Source organism: Lissotriton vulgaris, chromosome 4_1 (assembly GCF_964263255.1).
Source record: "Lissotriton vulgaris chromosome 4_1, aLisVul1.2, whole genome shotgun sequence".
Lineage (NCBI taxonomy): Eukaryota > Metazoa > Chordata > Amphibia > Caudata > Salamandridae > Lissotriton > Lissotriton vulgaris.
This window is the reverse complement of record NC_141691.1, coordinates 2,138,908,413-2,138,935,140: the sequence shown is the minus strand read 5'-3', so window position 1 is coordinate 2,138,935,140 and position 26,728 is coordinate 2,138,908,413. Positions and strand designations below refer to the sequence as shown.

At 41.1% G+C, this 26,728-nt stretch overlaps 1 protein-coding gene across 1 annotated transcript in view; it reads left to right on the top strand.

Moving 5' to 3' along the window:
- Nucleotides 1–26,728, top strand: part of LOC147725243 (nicotinamide N-methyltransferase-like) — a 159,120-nt gene that overhangs the window by 91,831 nt on the left and 40,561 nt on the right. Inside the window, exon 4 of the mRNA XM_086966556.1 lies at nucleotides 4,725–4,774. Coding sequence (XP_086822682.1) covers nucleotides 4,725–4,774 — 50 coding nt within the window. The remainder of the gene's footprint in view (nucleotides 1–4,724; nucleotides 4,775–26,728) is intronic.

Genomic DNA, 26,728 nt, shown 5'->3' with positions numbered 1-26,728 from the left:
CAAAAATATTCATAATAAATACCAATAAAATTAAATAAATATTCACTTTAATAACATAAGATTACTTCCCACCCTATTCCTCCATAAACACACAACCAGCTAAACAAAAAAATAACACAATTAACTACATTTTCTATTAATAAATTAATAAATAATAATTATCAATTAGTAATTAAATAACAATAAATTAATTAACAATAACTATCCTCCAGCTACAACCTTCTTCTGCCCCCTGCAGGTTCTTTCGACGTCCATGATCTCACCAACCACTACCTAAATTCAATGACCTCGATAATTAACGAGATGCCCCCCTTCAACTAAAGAAAGTTTCCAGTAAAGACTCTAAGCCCTGGTACAACGGTCTCCTTAACGAGGAAAGACGGTCTCTAAAGAACTTCTGAACGCAATTGGAGATCAGTCGCATCTGCTAATCACCTCAAGATACTAAGGAAAAAGAGAAATGCTTATTATAGAAATATCAAGCGCACTAAAGCAGACTTCTTCAGCCACCAACTAGACCAACCAAGAAATTGTCCCCAAAAACTTTTTGAATTGATCAAAACCCAATCTAAGGATGCACCTCAATGGCTACAAGACATAGACCACCCGCAACCCAACTTTGAAGAATTTTCTGCCTTCTTTAATCAGAAGACTGACAGCATCAAGTAGGATCTCCTAAATGACCTAATATTACACTTGGGTCCTCGTTTGATAACCTCCCCTTCACTCCCAACTTCGCCACACCAAATCCCCTCAATGTTTTACCTAAAAAACAACGCAGCTTGGTCATCCTTTGCTACTTACACTAAAGATGCTTTATGCAAGATTCTTAATGCCCTGAAGCTTGCCAATCACCTCCCTGATCCTCTCCCCGCAAACGCTGTTAAAGACTTAACTCCATGGTTGTTGCCTCTCTGGACCAAAATCATTAACAGTTCACTTCAACTAGGCTGCTTCCTGGACACCCTCAAAGTTGCACAGGTATCATCCATCCTAAAGAAACCCACAGCTGACCGTATGGACCTAAACAACTATCGTCCTATATCCAATATTCCTACCTTGACCAACCTACTGCAAAATGTGTACACCACCAACTGACAAAACATATGGATCACTTTGACCTTCTTAACAAATACCAATCAGGCTTCCAAGCAAGTCAAAGCACTGATCAGCCATGACACACATCATTGACGATGCGCTACAAATCCTTGATCAGAACGGAACGTGCCTACTCATCCTATTAGACCTCTCCTCAGCCTTTGATACTGTCAAACACGAGAACTTGATAGATCTCCTGAAACATAGAATGGGTCTATCAGGGTCAGCGCTAAACTGGGTTACCTCTTTTCTCCATAACCGGACGCAAAAATTCAAGGTCAAAAACACACTGTCCAAACTCACGTTGGGAGTCCCGCAAGGATCCTCACTATCCTTGACATTGTTTAACCTGTTTATGGATCCACTCACCAAAATGCTACAGAAGTCTAACGTGCAATATCACATGTACGCTGATGATACAAAAACTATATCTTAAGATTCCTACTCTAGAAGACATTAATTTGCTTAACACAACTCTTAGGAACACCGAGACATGGCTGGCAGAAAACCATCTCAAATTGAACACTTTAAAAACGGAATTCTTCCTTATAGCTCCACCCGCCAAAGTCCCCATAATGCAAGACTGGATCAAACATCTTACTGCACTCAACGTTCAACCAACCATTGTGGACTCAGTGAAATCTTTGGGAATAACTCTTGACAGCAACCTCAATATGCAGAAACACATTAGCAACGCAACAAATTGAGCAAGCTTCCAGATAAACACACTGAGGAAGTTGAAGCCCTTCCTGCCAGTCAATGACTTCAAGCTGGCAGTACAAGCTCTAGTTATCCCTCGGGTGGAGTACCGAAGTGTCTATCTGTGTGGCTTTCCTAAAGCTACAACAGCACCCCTAAGAGCCTCAATAAATGCTGCAGCAAGACTCATCACTGGTTCGAAAAGAAGTTCCCACATTTCCCCAGACTTAAAATCCTTGAATTGGCTACCACTTGAAGCCAGAATTCAATTAAAAATGGCGTGCATGACGCTTAAGGCCATACATCACAATGCACCCAGCTATCTCGCACAAAAATTGTCGATGTCTGGTGGGATAAGATCTTCATGAAGTGCGGAAAACCTTCTACTGAAACAGCAAAGATTTAACAAGAAAAAAACATATAAACAAACCTTCTCTGGAATGGCGCCCAGGATATTGAATGCACTTCACTCAGAAACCAGACTGAAATCTTCCACTGCATCTTTCAAGAAGGAAGTAAAATCGATTCTCAAGGCAAAATTCACCTGAGCATAGACTAAAGAAATTCTGAGAACAATCATACTCCTACTAGTAATCCTTACAATGACAAGGGTCCAACTAGATAACTTATTCACTTCATCTGCCCTTGACCTGAATCAACGGGGTTGTCCTGTTATGTACCCTACTGCTTTCCTTTGCAGAAGATGTTATGTATACGTGATTTACCTGCATTTATTTTTTGTATAATTTACCTGATTTTATGTAAAGGGCTCTGAAATCCGCAAGGGTCTTGTTCGTGCTCTATAAAACCTTCAAAATAAATAAATACATACATAATTAAAATAATAAATACATTATAATTAATTTAATTACAAATTAATCAATTTTTAACAATTAATTACCAATTAATGATTAATTGACAATACATTTATAATCTATTGACCAAAGACATTTGTGATTCCCTGATGTGTAAATTCCAGATGATGTCTGTATTGTTCCCTAATGTGCTAAGGGTACACGGCATTGTATTGTATGGTCTTATGAGCACTGTTAAAATAAATAGATAAAAAAAACCAATACATTTATAATCATTAAAAAATAAATAAAATTGTAATTAATTAATTATAATTAAATTACTTCCCACCCTCTTCCCCTATAAACCCCCAACCTGCTACACATACACAAATAGCACATTTAATACAATTATCAATTAATCAAAATTATTTGCCAAATAATTCTTAATTCACAATAAATAATTCAACAATAACAATAAATAAAACATAATAAACTGGTTATAATTATAATTATTAATTATTTGATTATCAAAACGTAATTGCCAATTAATAAGTAATTAACAATAAATTAATAATCAATAACAATAAATGCAAATTTATTTTATGGTCTTATGAGCACTGTTAAAATAAATAGATAAAAAAAACAATACAATTATAATCATTACAAAATAAATAAAATTGTAATTAATTCATTATAATTAAATTACTTCCCACCATCTTCACCTATAAACCTACAACCTGCTACACATACACAAATAGCACATTTAATACAATTATCAATTAGTCAAAATTATTTGCCAATTAATTCCTAATTCACAATAAATAATTCAACAATAACAATAAAAAAACATAATTAACTGGTTATAATTATAATTATTAATTATTTGATTACCAAAACGTAACTGCCAATTGATAAGTAATTAACAATAAATTAATAATCAATAACAATAAATGCAAAATATGAATTACTTAATTTATTATGATACAATTACTCCTCACCCTATTCCCCTATAAACCCACAAGCCGCTCTGAATCTAAAACACAAAATGTACTTAAAAAAAATACTGATTACTAAAAATGTAATACATATATTTAAAAATAATTTCAAAACTTTAAAAAACATGGTAAACACATACATATAAAATACTTACTCAAATACATAACACTAATATAAATATCGATATTATAAACAACAATATTTTGCTATGTACTTCGATACTACTTACTCCGATATAAAAAAAAATATTACTTACCTTAAGGTCGATATACTGGTCACCAATATTCTTGCCTTTGATATTCTGTCCATACCATATTCAAAACTCGATATTACGACTGCATACCGCCATGCCATCAGCAGTCATGGGGCCGCTGCAGGCCTATACTAGTTCACGTCTCTGGGATTCTGTCCTTCACGACCTGCCTTCAGCTGTGTCCCTCTGTTCCACTGATGTTAGATTCTCTCCATTGTCACACAGGATTCTTTCTTCCTCAGGTCAGTTGGCCTCTTTCCTCAGTGTGGGCATTTCCTTTCCCCCCAGTGGGCTCCTATATCTTGTGGCTGCTGTCACTCCTCGGGTGCTCCATGCCCCCTCATGACCTCTCCTTCCTTCTCTATATTTCTTCTTTCTCTTCTCCACACCTCCTCTTGTACTCTCCTTCCTTGACTCTGTTTCCTTCTCATCTTCTCCATGCCGCTTGTCCTCTCCTTCTTTGCCTCTAATTCCTCTTCCGCTTACCTTTATCTCCTCTTGTCCTCTCTTTCCTTGCCTCTGTTTCCTCTTCCCTTTTTCTCCTCATGTCCTCTCCTTCCTTGTATGTGTTTCCTCTTCCTCGTCTCCATGCTTCTTGCACTCTGCTTCCATGCCTTTTTCTTCTTTCTCATCCCCACATCTCCTATTATCATCTCCTTCCATGACTCTGTTTCCTCTTCCGTTTCATCTCGTCTTGTACTCCTTCCTTGTCTGCTTCCTCCTCCTCCTCCTCTCTGTGCTTCCTCTTCTCCTCTTCTTCTTTATCTGTTTCCTCTTCCTCGTCTCTGTGCCTCCTCTTGTGCTCTCCTTCCTTGCCTATGTTTCCGATTCCTCTTCCTCTTCTCTCTCGCTCATGTTCTTTCTCTGTTTTCTTCCCTTTGAAGCTTACCTCTGTTGCTGGATCCCTTACTCCGGTGCTAACTTCTCTAGATCCGTAAGTATTCCCATTTAATTCCTCGTGTGATTCTTGTGAGGTATCTCTCTCCTGCTCTCTCTGCCTCTACTCTAATAGGTGCATGCCCTAGTGTCATTTTTTGTGCGTCCTGGAGAAACACATTTTTTGAGGGATCCTCTTCTTAACAACTTTTTTTTTCGACAAGATGCAGTTAAACAAACATAGTTGAAATGTGTCTTTCTAGTGGCTCCATAAATTTTTATCATGATGCTGGGCAAAGAGAGAGAAAGTCAGAGAGGTTTGATAGAGACAGGGTTCACTTCCCAAGGGGGCCCTTGGAAGTTGGGGCCCTTGGAATTTGGGGTCCTTGGAAGTTGGGGGCCCTTGGAAGTTGGGGCCCTTGGAAGTTGAGGCTCCTGGAATTTGGGACCCCAGGCAGTTGCCTCCTTCGCCCATGCCTTAGAGCATCCTTGGTGTCATTAATGCACCAAAGCCTCCAGGCATTCTATGTGTCCCCCTATATTACCCGATGAACTGAGAACCTTGGAAATCACTCATTCTTTTAGTTTTTTTCTAAATACACTGAACCTCCGGTCTTTAGTGTCGGAGGCAGAAGAGGTATGTCTGAGAGCAAGTCCCTGTTAAACTTTTTTTCTTCTCATGTTACCAACTGGACACCTGAAACAACTCCAGGGCCCCACACCAGACTGAAACCATAGAATGCAGTAGATAACATCTCAGCAAGGGAATCTGCTGTACAATAAAGCTCCCAGCTAGCATGGAAGATTGTAGATAAAATCTACCTCAGATGGTACAGTAAGGAGGAGTTGGGATGATGAATGCAGCAGCTCACATTGAGACTTTTTTGTAATCTTCAGTTTTTATGAACAAGGCAAAACCAAATTAGACTTCTTCAGCGCCCTTTGTACATCCGTTGATAAGAAATTCTTTGTTGTGTATTTTTAAAGAAGTTGACTATGTATATATGTTTCACAGACAGGTTGAGGGCCCGATTCACAGAACTAACTTAAGACAAAATCCTAAACTTACTACCATTTTGGTATTCACAGAAGGCACTTTCTCATTTCGGTATTCACATAATTTAGGAGTCCTAACTTTAGGACTCCTAAACTGAGAAAAATCCTAACTTTAAGACTTTTGATAATCACAAAAGGCATTTAGGAGTCCTAAAGTTTGTAGTCCTAACTTTACTACTCCTAAACTGAGATAAATCCTAACTTTAATAGTTTCGGTATTCACAGAAGTCATTTAGGAGACCTAAAGTTAGGAGTCCTAACTTCTGTGAATACCGAAATGAGTAAGTGCCTTCTGTGAATAAACAAACGGTAGTAAATTTAGGATTTTGTCTTAAGTTAGTTCTGTGAATTGGGCCTTCAGTATCTTTTTTTACTTAAGGCATGAGTATTTATTTAGCACTATTACATCTACTGTTTGTCTGAACAGCTTTATTTCTGTTGGAAAAATGATGATGTTTATAATACAAAGGTTAGGGATCTAAGTTATTTTTACAACCGCCCCAGCCATGATGATCGACAGGGCAAATGTGGAAAATGGTGAGCAACCATTAGCAGTACCCTTTAGCCACAGATTTAGCGTATTGGATCTGGTGGATTGACTGACCCCCATTGATACTCACCAGGACACAATTCTGGAGGAATATGTTATCCCAGGGGCAATAGGGAGTTGAGACCCAGATCAATATTTAAGATCATGTGATGGAGTGGGGTTAAATAATGACCCAGTTTCTAGTTTAGATAGAAAAGTGGGGGAACTGGAGAATGCTATTGCCCTAAACATAACCGATCATGGTAGTGGTAAAGTTGATCATCGCCTAATAGAACATGTGCCGACCTCCATTGGAATTTGCAGCCTTGGGATGGTCGACAGACCCCTATTGGAGAGAAACGGCAGGTTGAGTACACAATTGACATCTGGTGCCCCTAGAATTTTATCTTGAAACATTGCAGGCCTCGCCTCTAAACTAGACCAACTGGATTTGGGGGAATACATTGACTCTCATGAGATGTGTTTGTTCCAGGAAACTTGGGCGGTAGAGTTACAGTATAGGGTAGGGTTTGTGACATATTGCAAGGGGGCAGTGAAATGTCCAAAGGGTAGATCATCGGGGCTATGCATATGGGTAGCCTCCCATCTGGGATATAAGATCAAACGAGTAGAAACACACTCCCCAGACATCACATGCATCCTCCTGTCAAATAAGAAGCTACCCAGACTGGCCATCATTTATATTTATTCTCGACCAGTGCCGTATGGTGGGATATCCCCAACAATAGATTGCTTGCTAAACCTCCTGAACTTATTGGCGGGGAATCTCTACTTTCTAATTTGCGGAGACTTTAATTGTTATTTTGAACCGCTTAATGGAATTATGCAACCGATTACTAGTGAGGAGGACGCTACTTGGTCAATCCCGGCACCTAATATGTACCATATTAGGGGCTGAACTCCTCTAGTTCTCTAGTTAACTTCATTAACTCTGACTTTTTCTCTAAGGGCTTGCAATGGTCGGTTCCCTGGCAATAATCCTGGGCGCCCGACCTTCAAGAGCCTTGGGCAGGCCACGGTCATTGATTATATCTTGACTAGTGTAGAGATTTGGCATAATGTGGTGGATTTCTCCATGGAAGATTGCAGTGAAAGTGACCACAACCCCTTAGTTGTGGAGTTAGATTTTCAGTAGGGGCGTCTAGGTAGAGTCCCTGAGAAGTCGCACTAAAATCACCTGATGGTTGTGAATGGAGGGAGACGGATCCGTTGGTCAAAGATAAATCAATCAATGGAAATAATGTCAAAATTGTATGCGGGCATTACACCTTTGTTAGAGAGAGCGTTGCTGTAGAAAATGTAATTGAGCCTTGTTTTGATAGTGACCTAGGCAAAATCCAGCAAGAAATGGTCCTGGTATTGGCGGATTTCTTTTTTAATAGTGGTCCCATTAAACATAACTCTGATGGTGATAAAAGATCTTGGTATTCGAAGTCCTGTAGGGAAGCAAAACTAGTTTTGTTGACCTCATTAAAAGGGGGCGACAGTCTTTGTATTAAGGAAGCTTTGGCGTCCTATAAGAAAACAATTGTAACCGCCAAGTCTGAGTGGGAAACAGCCAGATGGCAGGAGATCAAGAAGGCTTTGGATTTAAAAGATAGTAGAAGCTTTTGGAATCTGGTTCATTCCGGGAAAGTAGAGGGTAGAACCACCCTTGATGCAAACATTGATGAGGACGCCTGGCATTCATACTATAAGGAATTATATTCCAGCTCCCACGTTGACATAAGTGCGAGTAAGATCCCAGAGTGTAATTTTAATCTTGAATCTTTATGTGAAGCACCCCCATGTACTATGGGAGAGGTTATATCTGCTTTAGCTAAGTTGCAATCTAATAAAGCCCCAGGATTGGATAGAATCCCGGGTGATTTTTTTAAAAGCGAACAGACAGTCCGGGCTCCTTATTTATTACTAATATTTAATGCAATCTTGAATGGCCTTCCTGCGCCGCCTACGTGGGCTGGAGCCGAGATTGTTCCAATTTATTAAAAAGGATCCCCAAACGAACCATCTAATTATAGGCCAATTAGCCTTATTGATGTATCCCAAAACTTTTTGGGAGGGTATTATTAGGAAGATTACAGGAGTGGATGGAAGACCATGATATACTAACACCGTTACAAGCTGGCTTTAGAGCCAAGATTTCAACTGTAGTTCAGCTGTTTAGGTTGCAGTTAATAAACTGGAAGCATGTGGCTTTGGAAGGTGGGAGTCTTTATCTTACCTTCGTGGATTTGAAATCTGCATTTGACATGGCTGACTGTGACCAGCTATGGAGTATCCTGCTGGCCATGGGTGTGCCACCTTATCTCTGTTTTCAACTTAAACGCCTCCACGAGGGCACGTACGCCAGAGTAAGATATGGCAAAGATGGACGGTTGACAGCCCCCTACCCTGTTGACAAAAGGGTGAGGCAGGGCTGTGTGCTCGCGCCAACCCTCTTTTCACTTTTCCTAAATGGCTTAATTGAAGATACACTTGCTGTGAAGGATCTGGATTCCCCGAAGATATCATCTCACTAATTTCCTGCATTAATGTTTGTGGATGATACCCTGCTCCTCTCGAAGTCACCCATGGGGATGCAGCGAGTCTTAAAGGAATTCATTCAGTTTTTGTAAAAGAAGAAATCTTCTAGTTAATATTAACAAAACAAAATACATGGTCTTTAATGCCAAACCGACTACCTACCCGCACCCATAATGGACGACATGCCGCTTGAGCGAGTCCATATCTTTGAATATTTGGGCCTAATCCTAAATGATAGGATGGGCTGGGGCCCTCAAAATAATACGGCCACCCTGAAGCTTACCCAGGCAATAAGGGGATTATTGAAAGTCCAGATGAGCTGTTCTTCTAAGGTTATAAGCCCAACGCTAGAAATATACCAAGTACAAGCGCGGTCGGCTTCTCTTTATGGGGGTAAACTTTGGGGGCATAGCCCAATAAATGCATTGACCCTCACCAAAAATAAGTTTATTAGACGCATCATGGCCTTGCCAATAAATACTCCCCTGGTACCCCTCAGGATGGATCTGGGTATCTTCCCAATGGTGGATCTAATTTCGAGCCGACCATTGCTCTACTGGCGACGGTTATGGAGTACACCTGAGCTGAGACACTATAGGGAGGAACTTAAGGTATTACTATCATCACTGGGGGCCTTGGATAGTATACTGTGGTCTTTTTTTGTGAGGGATGCCTTTCGTGCTATGGGTAGGGAGGACTTATGGGTCACCCGGAAGAGTCCTGCTCAGCTATCCCAAAAAAAACCCTAGCTAAAGCATTAAAAGATTTTAAGTTGACTGGTTTAATCCAGGCTACCAGAGCAACAAGTTTGACGCATGAGTTTTTGGATTTTAAGTCACACTATCAATTTGAACAGGTCCCAGATTTAATACAACCCGCATTAGCAAGGAAGTTGTTTCTCCAATTTTCATATGGGACACTTCCACATTTTACAACAACTAATAAGTGGTCAGACGAGGCCTGTTACCCTTGCCCTGGATGCCAAGTGGCGGAGGCAACAGAAATGCACGTATTGTTCTTCTGCCTGGCATACAAACAGACTAGGTCCAAATGGGTTATACAATTGTGCAGAAATTTGGGTATTAGGGAGTACCGTGTATTGTACAGGATTTTAAAATCTGATACAGACCCAGTGTATGTGATTCTAATCTCTAAATTTTTCCTAGCTATGTGCTTTTATGGCTGTAATAGCCGCAATAAAGTAATCATGAATGAATTAATGAATTCAAAGGTCAAGTTTTGCAATATGGGTGCTGAAGTTTTAAGATGCTTTGTATATGCTCTTCATCCTAAGTTCATGACACTGAATATGACTGACCATCCAGAGTCACTGAGGGCGAAAGGGGCCCAGTGGAAGCCACTGACCCCTGAGGAGGCCAGTGGGTATTGGACCAGGACTCACTTTACTTAGTTGTGTCCTCCAACCAGGATCTGGGGACAGGATTCTTGGTCATTCTAGGCACACCCAGGACAGACACAGGGACACTTCTAGGAGACACCTACAAGACTGTTTAAAACACCTCATAAATTTAGGGTTTGAATCTTTCACTATATTTGTGGCTGGTACAGAGAGTGCAATCGTTGAATGCAGTCACTGCACACTGAACCCCCAAAGCTATTAGCTGAAACATTTGTTCTTGTAGTTTAAAAGACTTTCAAGTGCCTTAGACAATCCCCTTCTGAAGAGGGTTGATCCAACTGGCATCATATAAGCTATAGTTGGCACCAGCTCCTGATGTTAAACTGAAACCTGTCACCCAGCTCTCAAGAGCTGCAGCTGTGATCAGAGTCAGTTCTCAAGGTGGGAGGCACTGTGGGGTTTGATGTCTGTCTGTGTTTAGAGTGTGCACCTTGTTTTAACATATGAATAGATCAGCTTAGAAGCTTAACAAATGTCTGCCTGTTGGAATGATCACAGCTGTGAACACTTGACTGGCACATTGAGAAGATTGCCTGTGAAAAGGCAGTAATGTTGGGGTTATTTAACCATTGACAGGTGGGAAGTAAGTAGACTTTATTGTTTAGTTAATTAAAACCATAACAATGTTACTGCTTATGTCAGCTTTGAATCAAAACAGACATTAACCATTAATTAATCAACTCATAATATCACAGAGTTATAAACAATCTTCAATTGACAATACTCTCTAAAATCCTATAAAATGGTGTCTATAATATTGGCAGGTGGCGCAGCAGCCTAACAGATGTGCGGGAGCGTGGGCCTCTTCTCCCCTAGGGAAGACCCCCCTGCCATAGGTAGAGAACGTTTGGGATGTCTGTAATGGAAGTGCAGCCGTGGATAATGCAACATTCAAATGTTTCTGACACAAAGAGGGGCTATTTTATGTGCAGCAGGTATCTTTCATCCCTGAAAACATAATGGGTAAGCGGAAATTGTATGAAATTGGAGCATTGGTTAGAGTGGTCTGAACCCTTCTCAAGCAACAACCACAACCTCTTTTAAAGTTTTACCATCTAAGTTTGTGAGTCAAAAGTTATGGCTGACCGCGATGAAGAGCAGTTCAGATGCATGAGGTGGATTGAGCCCGGTCTCTTCTTACCTTTGGACTTAAAGAAATGTCATGGAAAATTTTCTGAAAAATTCAAGTCCAGCTGGACCGGCCAGCCAGTGATTTCTGTGGAGGAGGTGTTGTTGTCAGAGAACGGCAGGGTGAACTTTTGAAGATTTCCAAGTTCGGACTTTGCCACTCCTGCAGGACAGCGTTGCAGGCTATAGCCAATGGGAGCTACAAGCCGCACATACTGTTTCCGAGAGGCCTGGCCTGCTGGACAGGATGTGCTAATGCGGATAAACATGAAGGGGCTCATTTATGAGCTCTTGCGTCACTTTCGCGCTGCTGGTGCAACACTTTTGTGATGCACCAGCAGGATAAAGAATGTGCCATGTTGCTTCATATTTACAAAGTGTCAGATTTAGGTAGATGCGTCACTTTATAAACCCCTGCACCACATTATACCTGCACCAGGTATAATGTATGCAGGGGGGCATTTTGATGCAAGTGAGCCTCCTAGGAGTGAAATCTTTTAGATTTCACCGTCACTTCTAGGACTAAAATGCATCAATATCTTATGCCAGCCTCATGGCAGGCGTAAGACAGACGCAGGCACATTTAAAATGGGACTTGCCCATGTGAAATGACCCATTGCTGGAGTCGCGTCACTTTCGTGGCACACTCCAGCAGTGCTTCATTTTTGCTCCTAGAGATACATCGGAAATACGGACATATCTGTAACTCCTTGCGACATGATGAGTCATATTTTAAATATGACCCATCCAGCATGTCGCAGGGAGGGCTCAATTAAAAGTGGTGCATCGCTGTTTTCACGTGGCTATGCATCACATTTCTTATATGAGGCCTGAAGTGTTAGCTATTGTGAAGTCAGGCTGACTGGCAATGCACCTTGCAGGGATTAGCAGGCAGGTAGGCCCTGGTCCCTTCTCGGGCCACTTTTTGATAGAAAAATCTCCAAGTCCCAAGTTTCAGATTTTGGCTGGGGAAGCACTATTATCAACTTTAGTATCACCACTAATATCACCAATGTTATCACCACTATTATTACCACTATTGTCACCACTACTATCACCACTATTGTCACCACTACTATCACCACTATTTTCACCACTATTGTCACCACAACTATCACCAATATTATCACCACTTCCAAGGGTCCAGGACTGATGTACATCCCTTGAGGAGTCAGGACATACTCCAGGATCAGGCCAGGTTCTGGGCTCTGGAGCTTGTGATGTACCTGTAGCTCTACAGAGGCCAGTCAACTAGCCCTTGGAGTTACTCGGGTAGCCCTGAGATTAAGTAGCATGGTAGGCCTCAAGTAGTAGGGCAACTCTCTAAGGGTACAAGGCAGGCCTCAAACAGCATGGAAGCCCTCTGAGGTACTCAGCATGCCTCAAAGAGCAGGGCAGTCCTTTGAGGTAAATGGTGGGCCTCAAGCAGCAGGGCAGTCCTTTGAGGTAAACGGTGGGCCTCAAGCAGCAGGGCAGTTCTCTGAGATACAAGCCAGGATTCAAGCAGCAGGGCAGTCCTCAGGGGGACAAGGCAGGCTTAAAGCAGCGGGGCAGTTTTCTTGTACACGCAGGTCAGTCCTCTGAGGTACAAGACAGGCCTCAAGCAGCACTGCGGTCCTCTGGTATAAGCAGGCCGATCCTCTGAATGTACAAGGCAGGCTTCAAGCAGCAGGGCAGTCCTCTGGTGCAAGCAGGGCAGTCTTCTGAGGCACAAGGCAGGTTTCAAGCAGCAGGGCAGTCTCTGGTGTAAGCAGGGCAGTCCTCTGAGGCATAAGGCAGGCTTCAAGCAGCAGGGCTGTCCTCTGGTGTAAGCAGGGCAGTCCTCTGAGGCACAAGGCAGGCTTCAAGCAGCAGGGCAGTCCTCTGGTGCAAGCAGGGCAGTCTTCTGAGGCACAAGGCAGGTTTCAAGCAGCAGGGCAGTCTCTGGTGTAAGCAGGGCAGTCCTCTGAGGCACAAGGCAGGCTTCAAGCAGCAGGGCAGTCCTCTGGTGTAAGCAGGCCGGTCCTCTGAAGGTACAAGGCAGGAATCAAGCAACAGGGCAGTCTTCTGGTATAGGCAGGGCAGTCCTCTGGTGTGAGCGGGCAGTCCTCTGAGGCACAAGGCAGGCTTCAAGCAGCAGGGCTGTCCTCTGGTGTAAGCAGGGCAGTCCTCTGAGGCACAAGGCAGGCTTCAAGCAGCAGGGCTGTCCTCTGGTGTAAGCAGGGCAGTCCTCTGAGGCACAAGGCAGGCTTCAAGCAGCAGGGCTGTTCTCCGGTGTAAGCAGGGCAGTCCTCTGAGGCACAAGGCAGGCTTTAAGCAGCAGGGTAGTGCTCTGGTAGGTATGTAACACTTACAACGCAACTTTTACGTCGTAATGCTGTTACAACGCAGCTATTACAACGCAGGATCCATTACATCGGATGCCATTACAACGCATGGCATTACATAGCAGATGCTATTACAACGCATACCATTACATCGTAAGTATTGGTAAGTATACAATTTTTTTAATTTTATTTAATATTATATAATTGATTTAATTATTATTAATTATAAATAAAAATATTTATTTATGTTTTTAAATAATATAAATTAAATATATTAATTTAAGTAATTTTTTAAATAAGTATGAGTATAGGAGTATATGTTTTGGGGTACTGAGGTATATGTTTTGGGGTACAGGGGTGTTTTTAGGTTTTAGGGCAGGGTTTGGGTTTTGGGGTACAGGGGTGTTTTTAGGTTTTAGGGCAGGGTTTGGGTTTTGGGGTACAGGGGTGTTTTTAGGTTTTAGGGCAGGGTTTGGGTTTTGGGGTACAGGGGTGTTTTTAGGTTTTAGGGCAGGGTTTGGGTTTTGGGGTACAGGGGTGTTTTTAGGTTTTAGGGCAGGGTTTGGGTTTTGGGGTACAGGGGTGTTTTTAGGTTTTAGGGCAGAGTTTGGGTTTTGGGGTACAGGGGTGTTTTTAGGTTTTAGGGCAGGGTTTGGGTTTTGGGGTACAGGGGTGTTTTTAGGTTTTAGGGCAGGGTTTGGGTTTTGGGGTACAGGGGTGTTTTTAGGTTTTAGGGCAGGGTTTGGGTTTTGGGTTACAGGGGTGTTTTTAGGTTTTAGGGCAGGGTTTGGGTTTTGGGGTACAGGGGTGTTTTTAGGTTTTAGGGCAGGGTTTGGGTTTTGGGGTACAGGGGTGTTTTTAGGTTTTAGGGCAGGGTTTGGGTTTTGGGGTACAGGGGTGTTTTTAGGTTTTAGGGCAGGGTTTGGGTTTTGGGGTACAGGGGTGTTTTTAGGTTTTAGGGCAGGGTTTGGGTTTTGGGGTACAGGGGTGTTTTTAGGTTTTAGGGCAGGGTTTGGGTTTTGGGGTACAGGGGTATTGTAGGGTTCAGGGGTAGGTTTGTGTTTAGGGATAATTAATTACCATTTTTAAATTAATTAAAATATATTTAATAAATTAAATTAATTTTATTACATTAATTACATTTTTAAATTAAATTAATTAAATTAATTAAATTATTTCAATTAATTTAATTTAATTTCAATTATAAAAATATGTACCTTAAATTATTTTCATTATTTTAATTAAATTAAATTATTTCCATTTTTTATTACAATTACATTTATTAAATAGATATTATTTTATTAAATAAAATTAATGGCTATTTTAAAATGTATTTTAATTAAATTAATTAAATTAAATTAATTAAATTAACTTAATTACATTTTTTTAAAAAAGGTATACTTACCTATACTTACGATGTAATGCCATGCGTTGTAATAGCATCTGCTATGTAATGCCATGCGTTGTAATGGCATCCGATGTAATGGATCCTGTGTTGTAAAAATTCCGTTGTAACGGAATGCGATGTAAAAATCCGCGTTGTACTGACACCAATCCGCTCTGGTATAGGCAGGGCAGTCCTCTGAGGCACAAGGCAGGCTTTAAGCAGCAGGGCAGTGCTCTGGTATAGGCAGGGCAGTCTTCTGAGGTGCAAGCCTGCATTCAAGTTGCAGGGCAGTTCTCTGGTCTAAGCATGCATCTATGATCAGAGTCAGTTCTCTGGTACACTGGGTGAGAGACACTTTGGGGTTTGGTGCCTTTCTGTGTTTAGAGTGTGCACCTTGTCTTAACTTATAAATAAAGCCAGCTTAGGCACAAGGCAGGCTTCAAGCAGCTGGGCAGTCCTCTGGTGCAAGCAAGGCAGTCCTCTGAGGGTACAAGGTAGGAATCAAGCAGCAAGGCAGTTATTTGAGGTACAAGGTGGGCCTCAAGCAGCAGGGTAGTTCTCTGGTACCAGCAGGGCAGTCCTCTGAGGCACAAGAGAGGCTTCAAACAGGAGGGCAGTCCTCTGAGGTACAAGACTGGCTTCAAGCAGCAGGACAGTCCTCTGCTATAAGCAGGGGAGTCCTCTGAGGGTACAAGACAGGATTCAAGCAGCAGGGCAGTCCTTTGAGGTACAAGGCAGGCTTCAAATAGCAGGGAAGTTCTCTGGTACCAGCAGGGCAGTCCTTTGAGGTACAAGGCAGGATTCAAGCAGCAGGGCCGTCCTTTGAGGTACAAGGTGGGCCCCAAGCAGCAGGGCAGTTCTCTGGTACCAGCAGAACAAGAGAACAATACAATGGCCAATACTGGACCTGATTTAGTATATTCAGGTATTAACCTTTATGAATGAAACATAACAATCCGTTTTTGTCTTACGCCACTAGTTACATTTTTTTTCTTTTCTTCACTAGTTAACCATTTCAATTTTTAGATCATATCAGGGAATATTTATGCATGTACAAACAGTTATAAGACTAAACATATCAAAACGGCAAATTTACACATATTTACAGATAAGTTCTACACATCCTACCCACAACATTCATACTTCACTCACACAATTATACATAAAAGCAACGATGTGGCCCTTTGTCAAGAAAATCTGAGTACTTGAACCTTATAGATGGTATTATTTCTCTAGGTTTATAGTTCAATTTTTATCACAACTATATTTTGAAAACAAATTCTTGTTTTAAAGTCAAAATAAATCCTTTTATAATTTCGGATTGACAAAGAGTCCAGTCAAGTCAGGTCGACGCGTTTCAAACCCCTGATTGTGGGGTTCTCATCAGGACCAACATTTTCTTGTGAATATGGTCTAACACCATTGACCAAAATAATCGTAGTAGATAACCATCAGTGTCCGTTGTTACACTCTGTGGCTGTAAGAGGCTGTATCCACCGGGCAATTTGGACGGCTTCGGATTTACTGCCCGTCAAGTTTTTCTATTGTGCAAACTCCAAACTCCACCTTTGTGGGAATAGCCGGTCGCGTCTAACAGTGTTTGGCAAGTATACGCCCCTGGTAGAAGCAGGGCATTCCTTTGAAGTACAAAGCAGTCCTTTTGGGGTCCTCCACAGGTCCAGTTCTAAACTTAATCGTTGATCTGAGGATCCAATATTTGTACCTGGTGCCACAATTTGAAGTGGGAAAAACCACAAAACTATCCCTAATTTAGTACAGGAACCTTTATTCCTTCCCTTAGCCAGGTTTTAGGAGCACTAAGATGACGAATGGCTGATGTCAAGTTCCTTTGTGAGTGTGCTGGAGGCAGATGTTTCAAGTGTAAGTGGGGCTTGGAACTGCTGCGCCCCCCCCCCCCAACCTCGTCGGATGGCCCATCACCGGAGCACATCAGTTGGGCCACTAGATGGACTTTGTATTGTTATAGATACAACTGACCCTCAGAAAAACAGGACATACCCTGATGCCCAAAGAATAGGGGTAAGTGCAATGAATTACCTGCGCAGGTCACACAGTAGAGATTTGCACACCCGGTCTGAATAAAGCCACTAGATGGACTTCTCATTGTTATAGGTACAACTGACCCTTCACAAAACAGGGCATACTCTGATGCCCTAAGGAGAGGGGTAAGTATAATGACTTACCTGCGCAGGTCACACAGTAGAGATTTACACACCCGGTCTGAATAAAGCCACTAGATGGACTTCTCATTGTTATAGGTACAACTGACCCTTCACAAAACAGGGCATACTCTGATGCCCTAAGGAGAGGGGTAAGTATAACGACTTACCTGCGCAGGTCACACAGTAGAGATTTGCACACCCGGTCCTGAAGAAAATCCTCCGAGCCAATTGGCACTAAAGTGGCTGAAACATGTTGACCGCCTGACCACTCACCTAATTACACAGGTGCCATAGAATAGTAGCCCTTCTATTTAAACACCACACATTCTTTTTAACCTTGCCCCCTCTCTAACAGAATAAATCCGAAACAAGGGGACTGGAGGCGATTTTAAATTCACCTACCCTCACTCTCACTATTCCTGATCACTACTGCGAATAACCAGTTTGTCTCCCTCCTTGTGGAGGTGTGAACAAATAAGACCCAATGATGATGCTGCTCATGTAATAGACCAATTGGATAATCATGATAAACCGCTAAGACAAGCGTTATGTGTAGGGTTTTTAGACTTGAAAACCTTTAGACCCTGGCAAAAACTGGACAAGTGATCCATTTTCCCTTGATTATTCTAGGACAAACAACTTCCAACTTCCTAAAAGTGGCTTTTAGAGAATTGTGACTCAAATTCCAACTTTGCCATTAAGGATACTTTTAAATTAAAATGAGTTTGAGGCCACAACATGCTCCCAATTATTAAATGTAATAAGGTAACCCAATGTTTTCCTATGAGAAAGGTAGGCCCCACAGTAGTGAAAAATGAATGTGGGTGTCTTCCACTACCATGCCATGTAAAACTTAAAAATGAATGTCCTATTTTCTAAATGCAATGCTCCTGCATTTTGAGATGTGTAAATCTTAGATATATGTATTAAAAGGTGAGTTTTAGGATTGGCAAAAGTTGTTTTTTGGCAGGTTGAACGGCCAGTTTTAAACTGCACACAGGTTGCAATGTTAGACATAATCTAAAAGGCTACTTAAGTGGGTGGAACCATTAGGTATGTTGTTAGTATACTGTTAGTATTTGTATTAATATTGCTATAACCATAGTTGCTGACGGCCCATTATTAGCATTTATTTGACAGAACTTGGGGCCTCATTATGATGGCGGAGGGGCTGCCTGGCCGGCAGTGGGTGGTCCTTCTGCCATCACTAAGCATTTTACCCACTACCAAATTAGGATGGCGGTGGGTATCACGGCGGAAGCAAAGTATGTCTGCCCATTTTCCGCCACAGGCAATCGCACTGATTGCCTGGCAAATGGAAAAGGGCCTCTAATATGGTGGTGGTGCCTAGCAGGCAACGTCTGCCATTTTATTATGTGCCCTAGAAGAGGCCTTTACATGGTAGTGCTGCCGCCATTGAAATGCTGGTGGGGATTGGGTTTGGAGGCCTATTGTGGGCACCCTCACTGTGGGGGGAGGGTGTAGGTGCACTGCAGGTTACCCATGGTACCCCCCTACATTCCCATGCACAAGGTAGAAGGCACCGTTTGGTGCCTGACATGTTGTGCATAGATATGCACATTGTGACATTTTGGTTTTGAGAACAGTGCTTCAGCCAGCAGCACCGTTCACAATGTTAGGAGGCCAGGAAGCACCCACCATCCTAATTGTGCTGGTGGGACTGTTGTATGTCTGGCGGGTGATACCAGTACCGCTATTACAGTCCGCCCGCCATCATAATGAGCCCCTTGGACACATGTAAAACCACTTTACTGGGTACTAACAAATAAATGAAAGTACCAATTGGGTGTTTGCAGGAGTGAGCACAAGCAGCTTAGCTGTGGTAAAGCTCAATGAGTCCTAAAGCCATCAAAATGAATTTCAAGAAACAGGAAGAGTGAAGGGAAAAAGTATGAGATAAGGGGCCAGATGTAGGAGCCTTAATACCGGTCGGAAACGGCTGTTTTCGGCCGTTTCCGACCGGTATTTAGCTTTTGAGATGTAGGGGACATTAATTGTACAGAATCGGTATATTTACCGATTCGGTAAATATACAGAATCGGTAAAATACCGATTTGGTAAATATACCGATTCTGTAAATCAAGATGTAGGTGGCACTGTAATCAGTGCCACAGGCCCTTACCGAATCGTTATTTACCATGGAATACTATTCCATGGTAAATAACGATTTCCAGTGTACATGCACATCTGTGCATGTACACCTGTGCCATGTGGCACACAGACATGCCCTAAGGGCATGTCTGTGTGTCACATCGCACACAAGCCAGAAACAGGGGTGCAACAGGGTGTCAAAGTGACACCCTGTCACCCTTGCAAAATCGGTAATTTTACCGATTCTGTAATTACAGATTCGGTATTTGCCATTGATTCCTATGGGCTTCAAGGCCCATAGGAATCAATGGCAAATACGGATTCTGTAATTACAGAATCGGTAATTACCGAATCTTACAGATTTGGTATTTTTTCCGAATATTTTACCTACATAGCAATTACCGAATAGTGAATACCGAACCTGTAAAAATCGGTATTTTCCATTCGGTAAATTGCTATTACCTACATCTAGGCCAAGATCACAGAAAAGGCGGGACTAACAGCAATCATTACTCTGCTTTTGCATCCCTGTGTGGATGGGCTGGCAAGACAAGCTTTCACTGGTGAAAAGCCATGGGCATATTCAGAAGCCCCCTGTGCCACGTAGCGTCAATTTTAATGATGGTCCGGTGGCACACACTGCAGGACAATGTTTACAATATCACATAAAGCCACCCTGCAGGACCTTGTAGAATTGGACCAAGGCAACAAAGCGCAAATCACTGCATTGCCTCACGCTGCAACAGGGAGACGGATCTATGACAGAATTTCGACAGACAGAATTTCGACCTACACAAATATCGGCGTAATTATATCGATAGCAAAAATATTGACGCCCTATGTACAACATGGTAAGTACCAAAATATCGAAAAAATAATATCGATGTTAAAAATATCGTTGTAAAATATATCGATTTTTTTGGGATTTAAAATAACATAAAAAATACTGTATATAATACTTATTAATTACTTAAACATATTTAAATATATGTTATAATGGTAAAAAAAATATTACATATTTAATTTAAAAAAAAAATAATTAAAAATCATATATAATATATACTTACTTAACAATAATTACTATTCCCACTCCAGTGGGTGCAACAGTAGGGGAAACTGACCCTGAACCCTAAAAATACCCCTTTACACAAAAACTTAAAACTGACCCTGAACCCTAAAAATACCCCTTTACCCAAAAACTGAAAACTGACCCTGGACCCAAAAAATACCCCTTTACCCAAGAACTGAAAACTGACCCTGAACCCAAAAAATACCTTTTTACCCAAAAACTGAAAACTGACCCTGAACCCTAAAAATACCCCTTTACCCAAAAACTGAAAACTGACCCTGAACCCTAAAAATACCCCTTTACCCAAAAACTGAAAACTGACCCTGAACCCTAAAAATACCCCTTTACCCAAAAACTAAAAACTGAACCCCTTTACCCAAAAACTAAAAACTGACCCTGAACCCTAAAAATACCCCTTTACCCAAAAACTGAAAACTGACCCTGAACCCCAAAAATACCCCTTTACCCAAAAACTGAAAACTGACCCTGAACCCTAAAAATACCCCTTTACCCAAAAACTGAAAACTGACCCTGAACCCTAAAAATACCCCTTTACCCAAAAACTGAAAACTGACCCTGAACCCTAAAAATACCCCTTTACCCAAAAACTGAAAACTGACCATGAATCCTAAAAATACCCCTTTACCCCAAAAACCAAAACTGACCCAGAACACTAAAAATACCCCTTTACCCAAAAACCCAAAACTGACCCTGAACCCTAAAAATACTCCTTTACCCCAAATTAATTAATATTACAATTAAATTACTTCCCACCCTATTCCCCTATAAACCCACAACCCGCTCCAGTAGTAAAACATATAATTTACTTAAAAAAAGACATAAATTATCAATTAATTATTCTATTAATCAATTAAAATAATTCATTGCCAATTAATATTTAATAGCAAAATAAATTAATCATTAAAAAATAATTATTTCATTACAAATAAATTACTTCCCACCCTATTCCCCTATAAACCCACAACCCGCTCCAGTAGTAAAACATATAATTTACTTAAAAAAATACATAAATTTCAATTAATTAATCAATTAATCAATTAAAATAATTCATTGCCAATTAATATTGAATTGCAAAATAAATGAATCATTAAAAAATAATTATTTCATTACAAATAAATTACTTCCCACCCTATTCCCCTATAAACCCACAACCCGCTCCAGTAGTAAAACATATAATTTACTTAAAAAAATACATAAATTATCAATTAATTAATCAATTAATCAATTAAAATAATTCATTGCCAATTAATATTTAATTGCAAAATAAATTAATCATTAAAAAATAATTATTTAATTACAAATAAATACTTCCCACCCTATTCCCCTATAAACCCACAACCCGCTCCAGTAGTAAAACATATAATTTACTTAAAAATATACATAAATTATCAATGAATTAATCAATTAATCAATTAAAATAATTCATTGCCAATTAACATTTAATTGCAAAATAAATTAATCATTAAAAAATAATTATTTAATTACAAATAAATTACTTCCCACCCTATTCCCCTAAAAACCCACAACCCGCTCTGGTAGTAAAACATATTATTTACTTTTATATATTTTTTATTTATAAAAACATATTAAACACATATTATAACAATTAATTTAAATACTTAACTAAAATTTCTAACACATATTAGTAAATCGAAATTACTTACATCGATATATATGCTATCGATATAAGTAATTTCGATATTACTTACCTTAGGGTCGATATTCTGGCCATTGATATTCTGGACATCGATATTCTGTCCCATCGATATTAGCAACTCGATATAAGTGTAGTCGAAATAAAAAAATCGATATTTTGACTGTTTACCCAGGGAGACGTGCCATGAGCGTTATGGTGGGTGTTCCCACATAACATCCATGGCATTTGACACATTCCCAGGTGTACAAGATTTCAAAAAGCTGGGAATGCATCAAAAGCGTATGCCTCCCAGGGGAAGCGCAAGGGAGGCACAACGAGGTAAAATACCTTTATTTCTCCTCATGTTTCATTTTTGTGTATTTGCTGCACTCTGCAGCATGCATACAACTAATAAAATGCCTTCCTTCACAAAAACAATGATTCCTGCAACGCAGACACCCGTTCACTATAGTGCAAAGGCACCTGTCTTGGTGCATTGCAGCCCATTGTGTGCCAGTGAATGTGAAAGGACAGGAATTAGCCGTATCTGATACATTCACCTCATCCCTGCCTTTTTCTTTTGACAGAGAGCAAAGCAGCTATAAGGCTTCCGGAGCTGCCCTGCACCAAAAACTTGTAAATATGTCCCATCAATATCTCCTAACCTCTGAGGCAGATAAGAAAGCACATCTTTAGCTCGATATATTTAAAAGTCCGAATGACCCAAACACCCCCATATTTACTTTGGGTTGTTACACATCACCATTGGATTGGTCCATATTTGAGGGATTCAGACAATTAAAACAGAGCTAAAATCTAAAAACAAAGGGGCAGATTTACAAGCCCCTTGCGACACTTTTACGCCGCCGTTGCGTCACTTTTGTGACGCAGCGGCGGTGTAAACAATGCGCCATGTTGCGACTTTTTTACAACGTGACGTATCTAGGCAGATGCGTCACGTTGTAAAGCACTGCGCCACATGAAACCTGTGTCAGGTTTCATGTGGGCGTTCTGTCGCAGGGTGGTCGTTCCATCATGGGAAAGCCCCGTAAAACTGATGCAGTAAAATGTACAAGATTTCACTGAGTCGGTTTTACGACGCTGCTGCGTCAAATCCTTACGCCTGCTTGAAGCAGGCGTAAGGAGTGGTGCACCACGTTATGTATGGGTGGCCCCTGTGCATTGCAGGAGTTGTGTCGCGCTTGCGACGCGACTCCAGCAATGCGCCGCCCGTACGCCACAAGATGCGTCACGCATCTGCCCTTCCTTGCCCCATGGTGCACCGCATTATAAATGCGGCGCATCTGTGGTGGCGCAAGGAGGGAATTGCGTGACGCATCACTTCTGGCTCATCCCTGCTGATTTTGCAGAGATGCGCCAGAACTTGTAAATACGCCCCAAAATTTTTAGAGTGAGAATGGAAAACATATCTACAATTACAAACTAGAACTACAACACCTTCCCAGAATCTATAAAGCTAAATTCAGAAAGGCAAAAATACCTTAGTCCTCCCAGCTCTTTGAAAAAACTACTAGCTACATAAAAATCTTCACAGGTGTAGTGTATTTCCTATATTCCCAATAGGCTCTGTGCATTGGAATAATATATCCTAAAGATGTGACGTAGGACTTAGGTCTACTAGGTCTCTATCGAAATATATGAGACTTAATTGTCAGTGCCAGCTAGCTCAGAGGTCACTAGAAACTTTTTCGAGTTCACAAGAAGGGATTTAGTTTCTGACAACTGCATAAACATGACAACTTTTTTCCCCAAGATAAAACTGATCTTCGGAGTCATGGAAACAATAGATGGATATTTCACTCAGTCAATCGTGCATGCTTCGTTTCACCAGAGGAGCAGAGAAACAGATAGACGGGCGTTTTCAATAAAAGGATTTATTGAACAGTCTTCTTTCTCAAGCATAATAAATGAACTGCAACAATCGTAAAACTGGTTGCAAAATATAACGCATACAGTAAAAAGAGTAACATAAAATAATACTGTAAGAGTGTTGTATGGTTCCTAAACCATAGATAAATGCATACATAAATAACAGAGGCTAAAAAGTACTCACCTGGTGCTTCTAACATACGCCTACCCCGATGTACCTAACCTAAGCTTAGTACGAGGGAAGAAGTAAGTGAGGTGTAGCATAAATGTAGTATTCTTTGCCAAGAAATTGTCCAGGTTTTCTCTTAGGGTCTAATCAGCTCCGTACCTTGATTTGGAATGAAGAAGGTCAGGCTCAGGACTCGATTTCCCAACAACCCGCAAGGGTAGCTTGGAAACACTGGAGCTGGATTTCTTCGCAGAAAAGACAGATTCTCTCTCAGTGCTTCTGCTGGAGGGTCGGCTTCCTTCGGCACTTGCACCAGGGCGCGTCGGGCAAGTAGATAGTCGAACTGCTCCAAACCACCCTGTGTTAGCTATGTCAAGTGTGGGCTTATTTATACCTTGAAGGTACCCAGTTTGACGTAAAGGTGGACTTAATAACATCATCAAAAGAGTCTCAGTTCTTTGAAAACTCCATAAGTAAGTTCTTGGACAAGTCAGTATTCAAGCAACGGGAAGTCCCTAGCTACTGAAGCTGAGTTTTCCAAGAAATCGTTGTAGATTTTTGGAACTAGTGGAAGTAGCCCGGCCGTATTTAGACTGATGAGCTATGTCTAAATATGGTTATGATTATTATGCCTATATAAGGATATGCCAATTTATACCTATATAAGGGCATGAATAGGGAACATTGCAATTTGGGTCCTAAAATGTTATACAACACGCACTCCACGTTATCATGTTCATCTAAGTTCAAGTACTAAAACATACAATCTAGAGCATGTGTTTACAATCCCACCCAAAGATACATAAAAAAGGGAGAAGTGTGGCTCACTGGTTAGAGGAGGCAGACCTGGAAGCAGAGGTCAGCCCGGGACCAGGGTTCAATTCCCGGCTCTGCGGGTCTTGAGTCCGAAAATGTCCACGGACTCGACAATTCTCGCTCTGGTGCCTATTCGATTCATGGGTTCACACTCTGCGACTCTGGGCAATAGCTTGCTTAATCTCCACAACGGCCCCTCGCGGTGGGATGCCTGGCTTTCACCTTGTGGATACCCTGCCGGGGTATCTCACAGGGGAATACCAGGACGGGTTCCCTAAGCAAGCGCTTAGATACCGGGTCGGTGATTTGCGCTATATAAATACATGTACATTTACATAAAAATGCTTTTGACAAAGGTTGTCCACATAAAATGAGCATTTGTACAGGACACATTTAAAAGCTATGATTCCATTGTAAGCAGAAAGGGCTCTTAGTTACAGAAGAAAAAGTCAAGACCATCCCATAGCAAAATATACAAACTGTTTTGGTTTTTGTATGCGTATTAGGTCAATATCATTCCCTAGAAATATTCAAAGAATTCTTGTTCTCTAAGAATAGTTCTACTTTAAGCAGATTGCATTGTGACAAAGTTCACTATGTTTTGGAAAAAAATTTAATCAAATCGTAGAAAAATATGGTGCCAAAGTTAGAAGTTTTTGTTTTAAAAAAAGTGAAGGTCGAATGTCAGAGTGCGAAAGAACACTGTGTGCTAACATTAAAAGTTATTCTCGGTGTCAGGAGAAAACATTAAGTCATCAAGGCTGGCAAAGAAATTGTCTAACACAGTAGATGAAAGTTTAACCACTCAATTGTACACAGTTGTGAAACATCGCAGTCAGTGTCAGTCGCATTAGCAATGTTAGCAGCAGATGGTACCTGTGTGCCTGTTGGTCAGCATATCTCATCTTCAGCTGGAATTACCTGTGAGATCTCAATGAATGCCCTCATCAGGATTGGTAGCCGTTGGGGGCAACACAATACATGAACAGTTTACGGACCCAGTAAAGCATCAACATCCATTGGCATTGCTGATGGAAGTATTATTAGACAGATATCTAACACTCATTTCTCTCCACAAAGCAGGCATCGTAGAACAGGTAAGATGCAATCTTGCCAGATTGGTCTAAATGACAGGAATCATGTGATGTTCAGATCTCTCAAATAAGCAAAGCCAAGGATCTGTGTTATTGCCAGAAGAGCATTGCCAGAAGAGCATTCTCCATGGTAATTTGGGTATCGCTGGTGGCAGGATTTGCCATAGCGGAGCAGGAGGAATAATAATAGAATCCCTGCTACGAGTCCCAATATGAGAGGCAAGCTGCCGTACACAGAGTGCACGAAGTTAGGAAAAATGCCCAGCACTGCTTTAAAGGGTGCTAACAGTCCTGAAAAAATCATCTCAAATACATGTCCAATACCACTGGTATCAGACATGTTTAAGATACGACCTAACATTTCTGCGAAATGTATTGAGCAGTTTGTTGCTAATAATGCATGTATCTCTGCAGAGGACCTTGCAACTTTCAGATCATACGTCTCTCTGGACGAGGTCAGTGGTACAGTTTTTTGTAAAAGAATGGCTATCATTCTGCCTAAAGTATCAATTCGTATAGAATAGTTGTTCAGTGAAGGTCCTAGTGGCGGCTCCCCTTCTGTCTTAGTTTTTCGAAACAATACTTGCATACAACAAGTGACCCTGGCTGACACACTAACCAGATAGGCTGTCCATGGCATCATTCCACA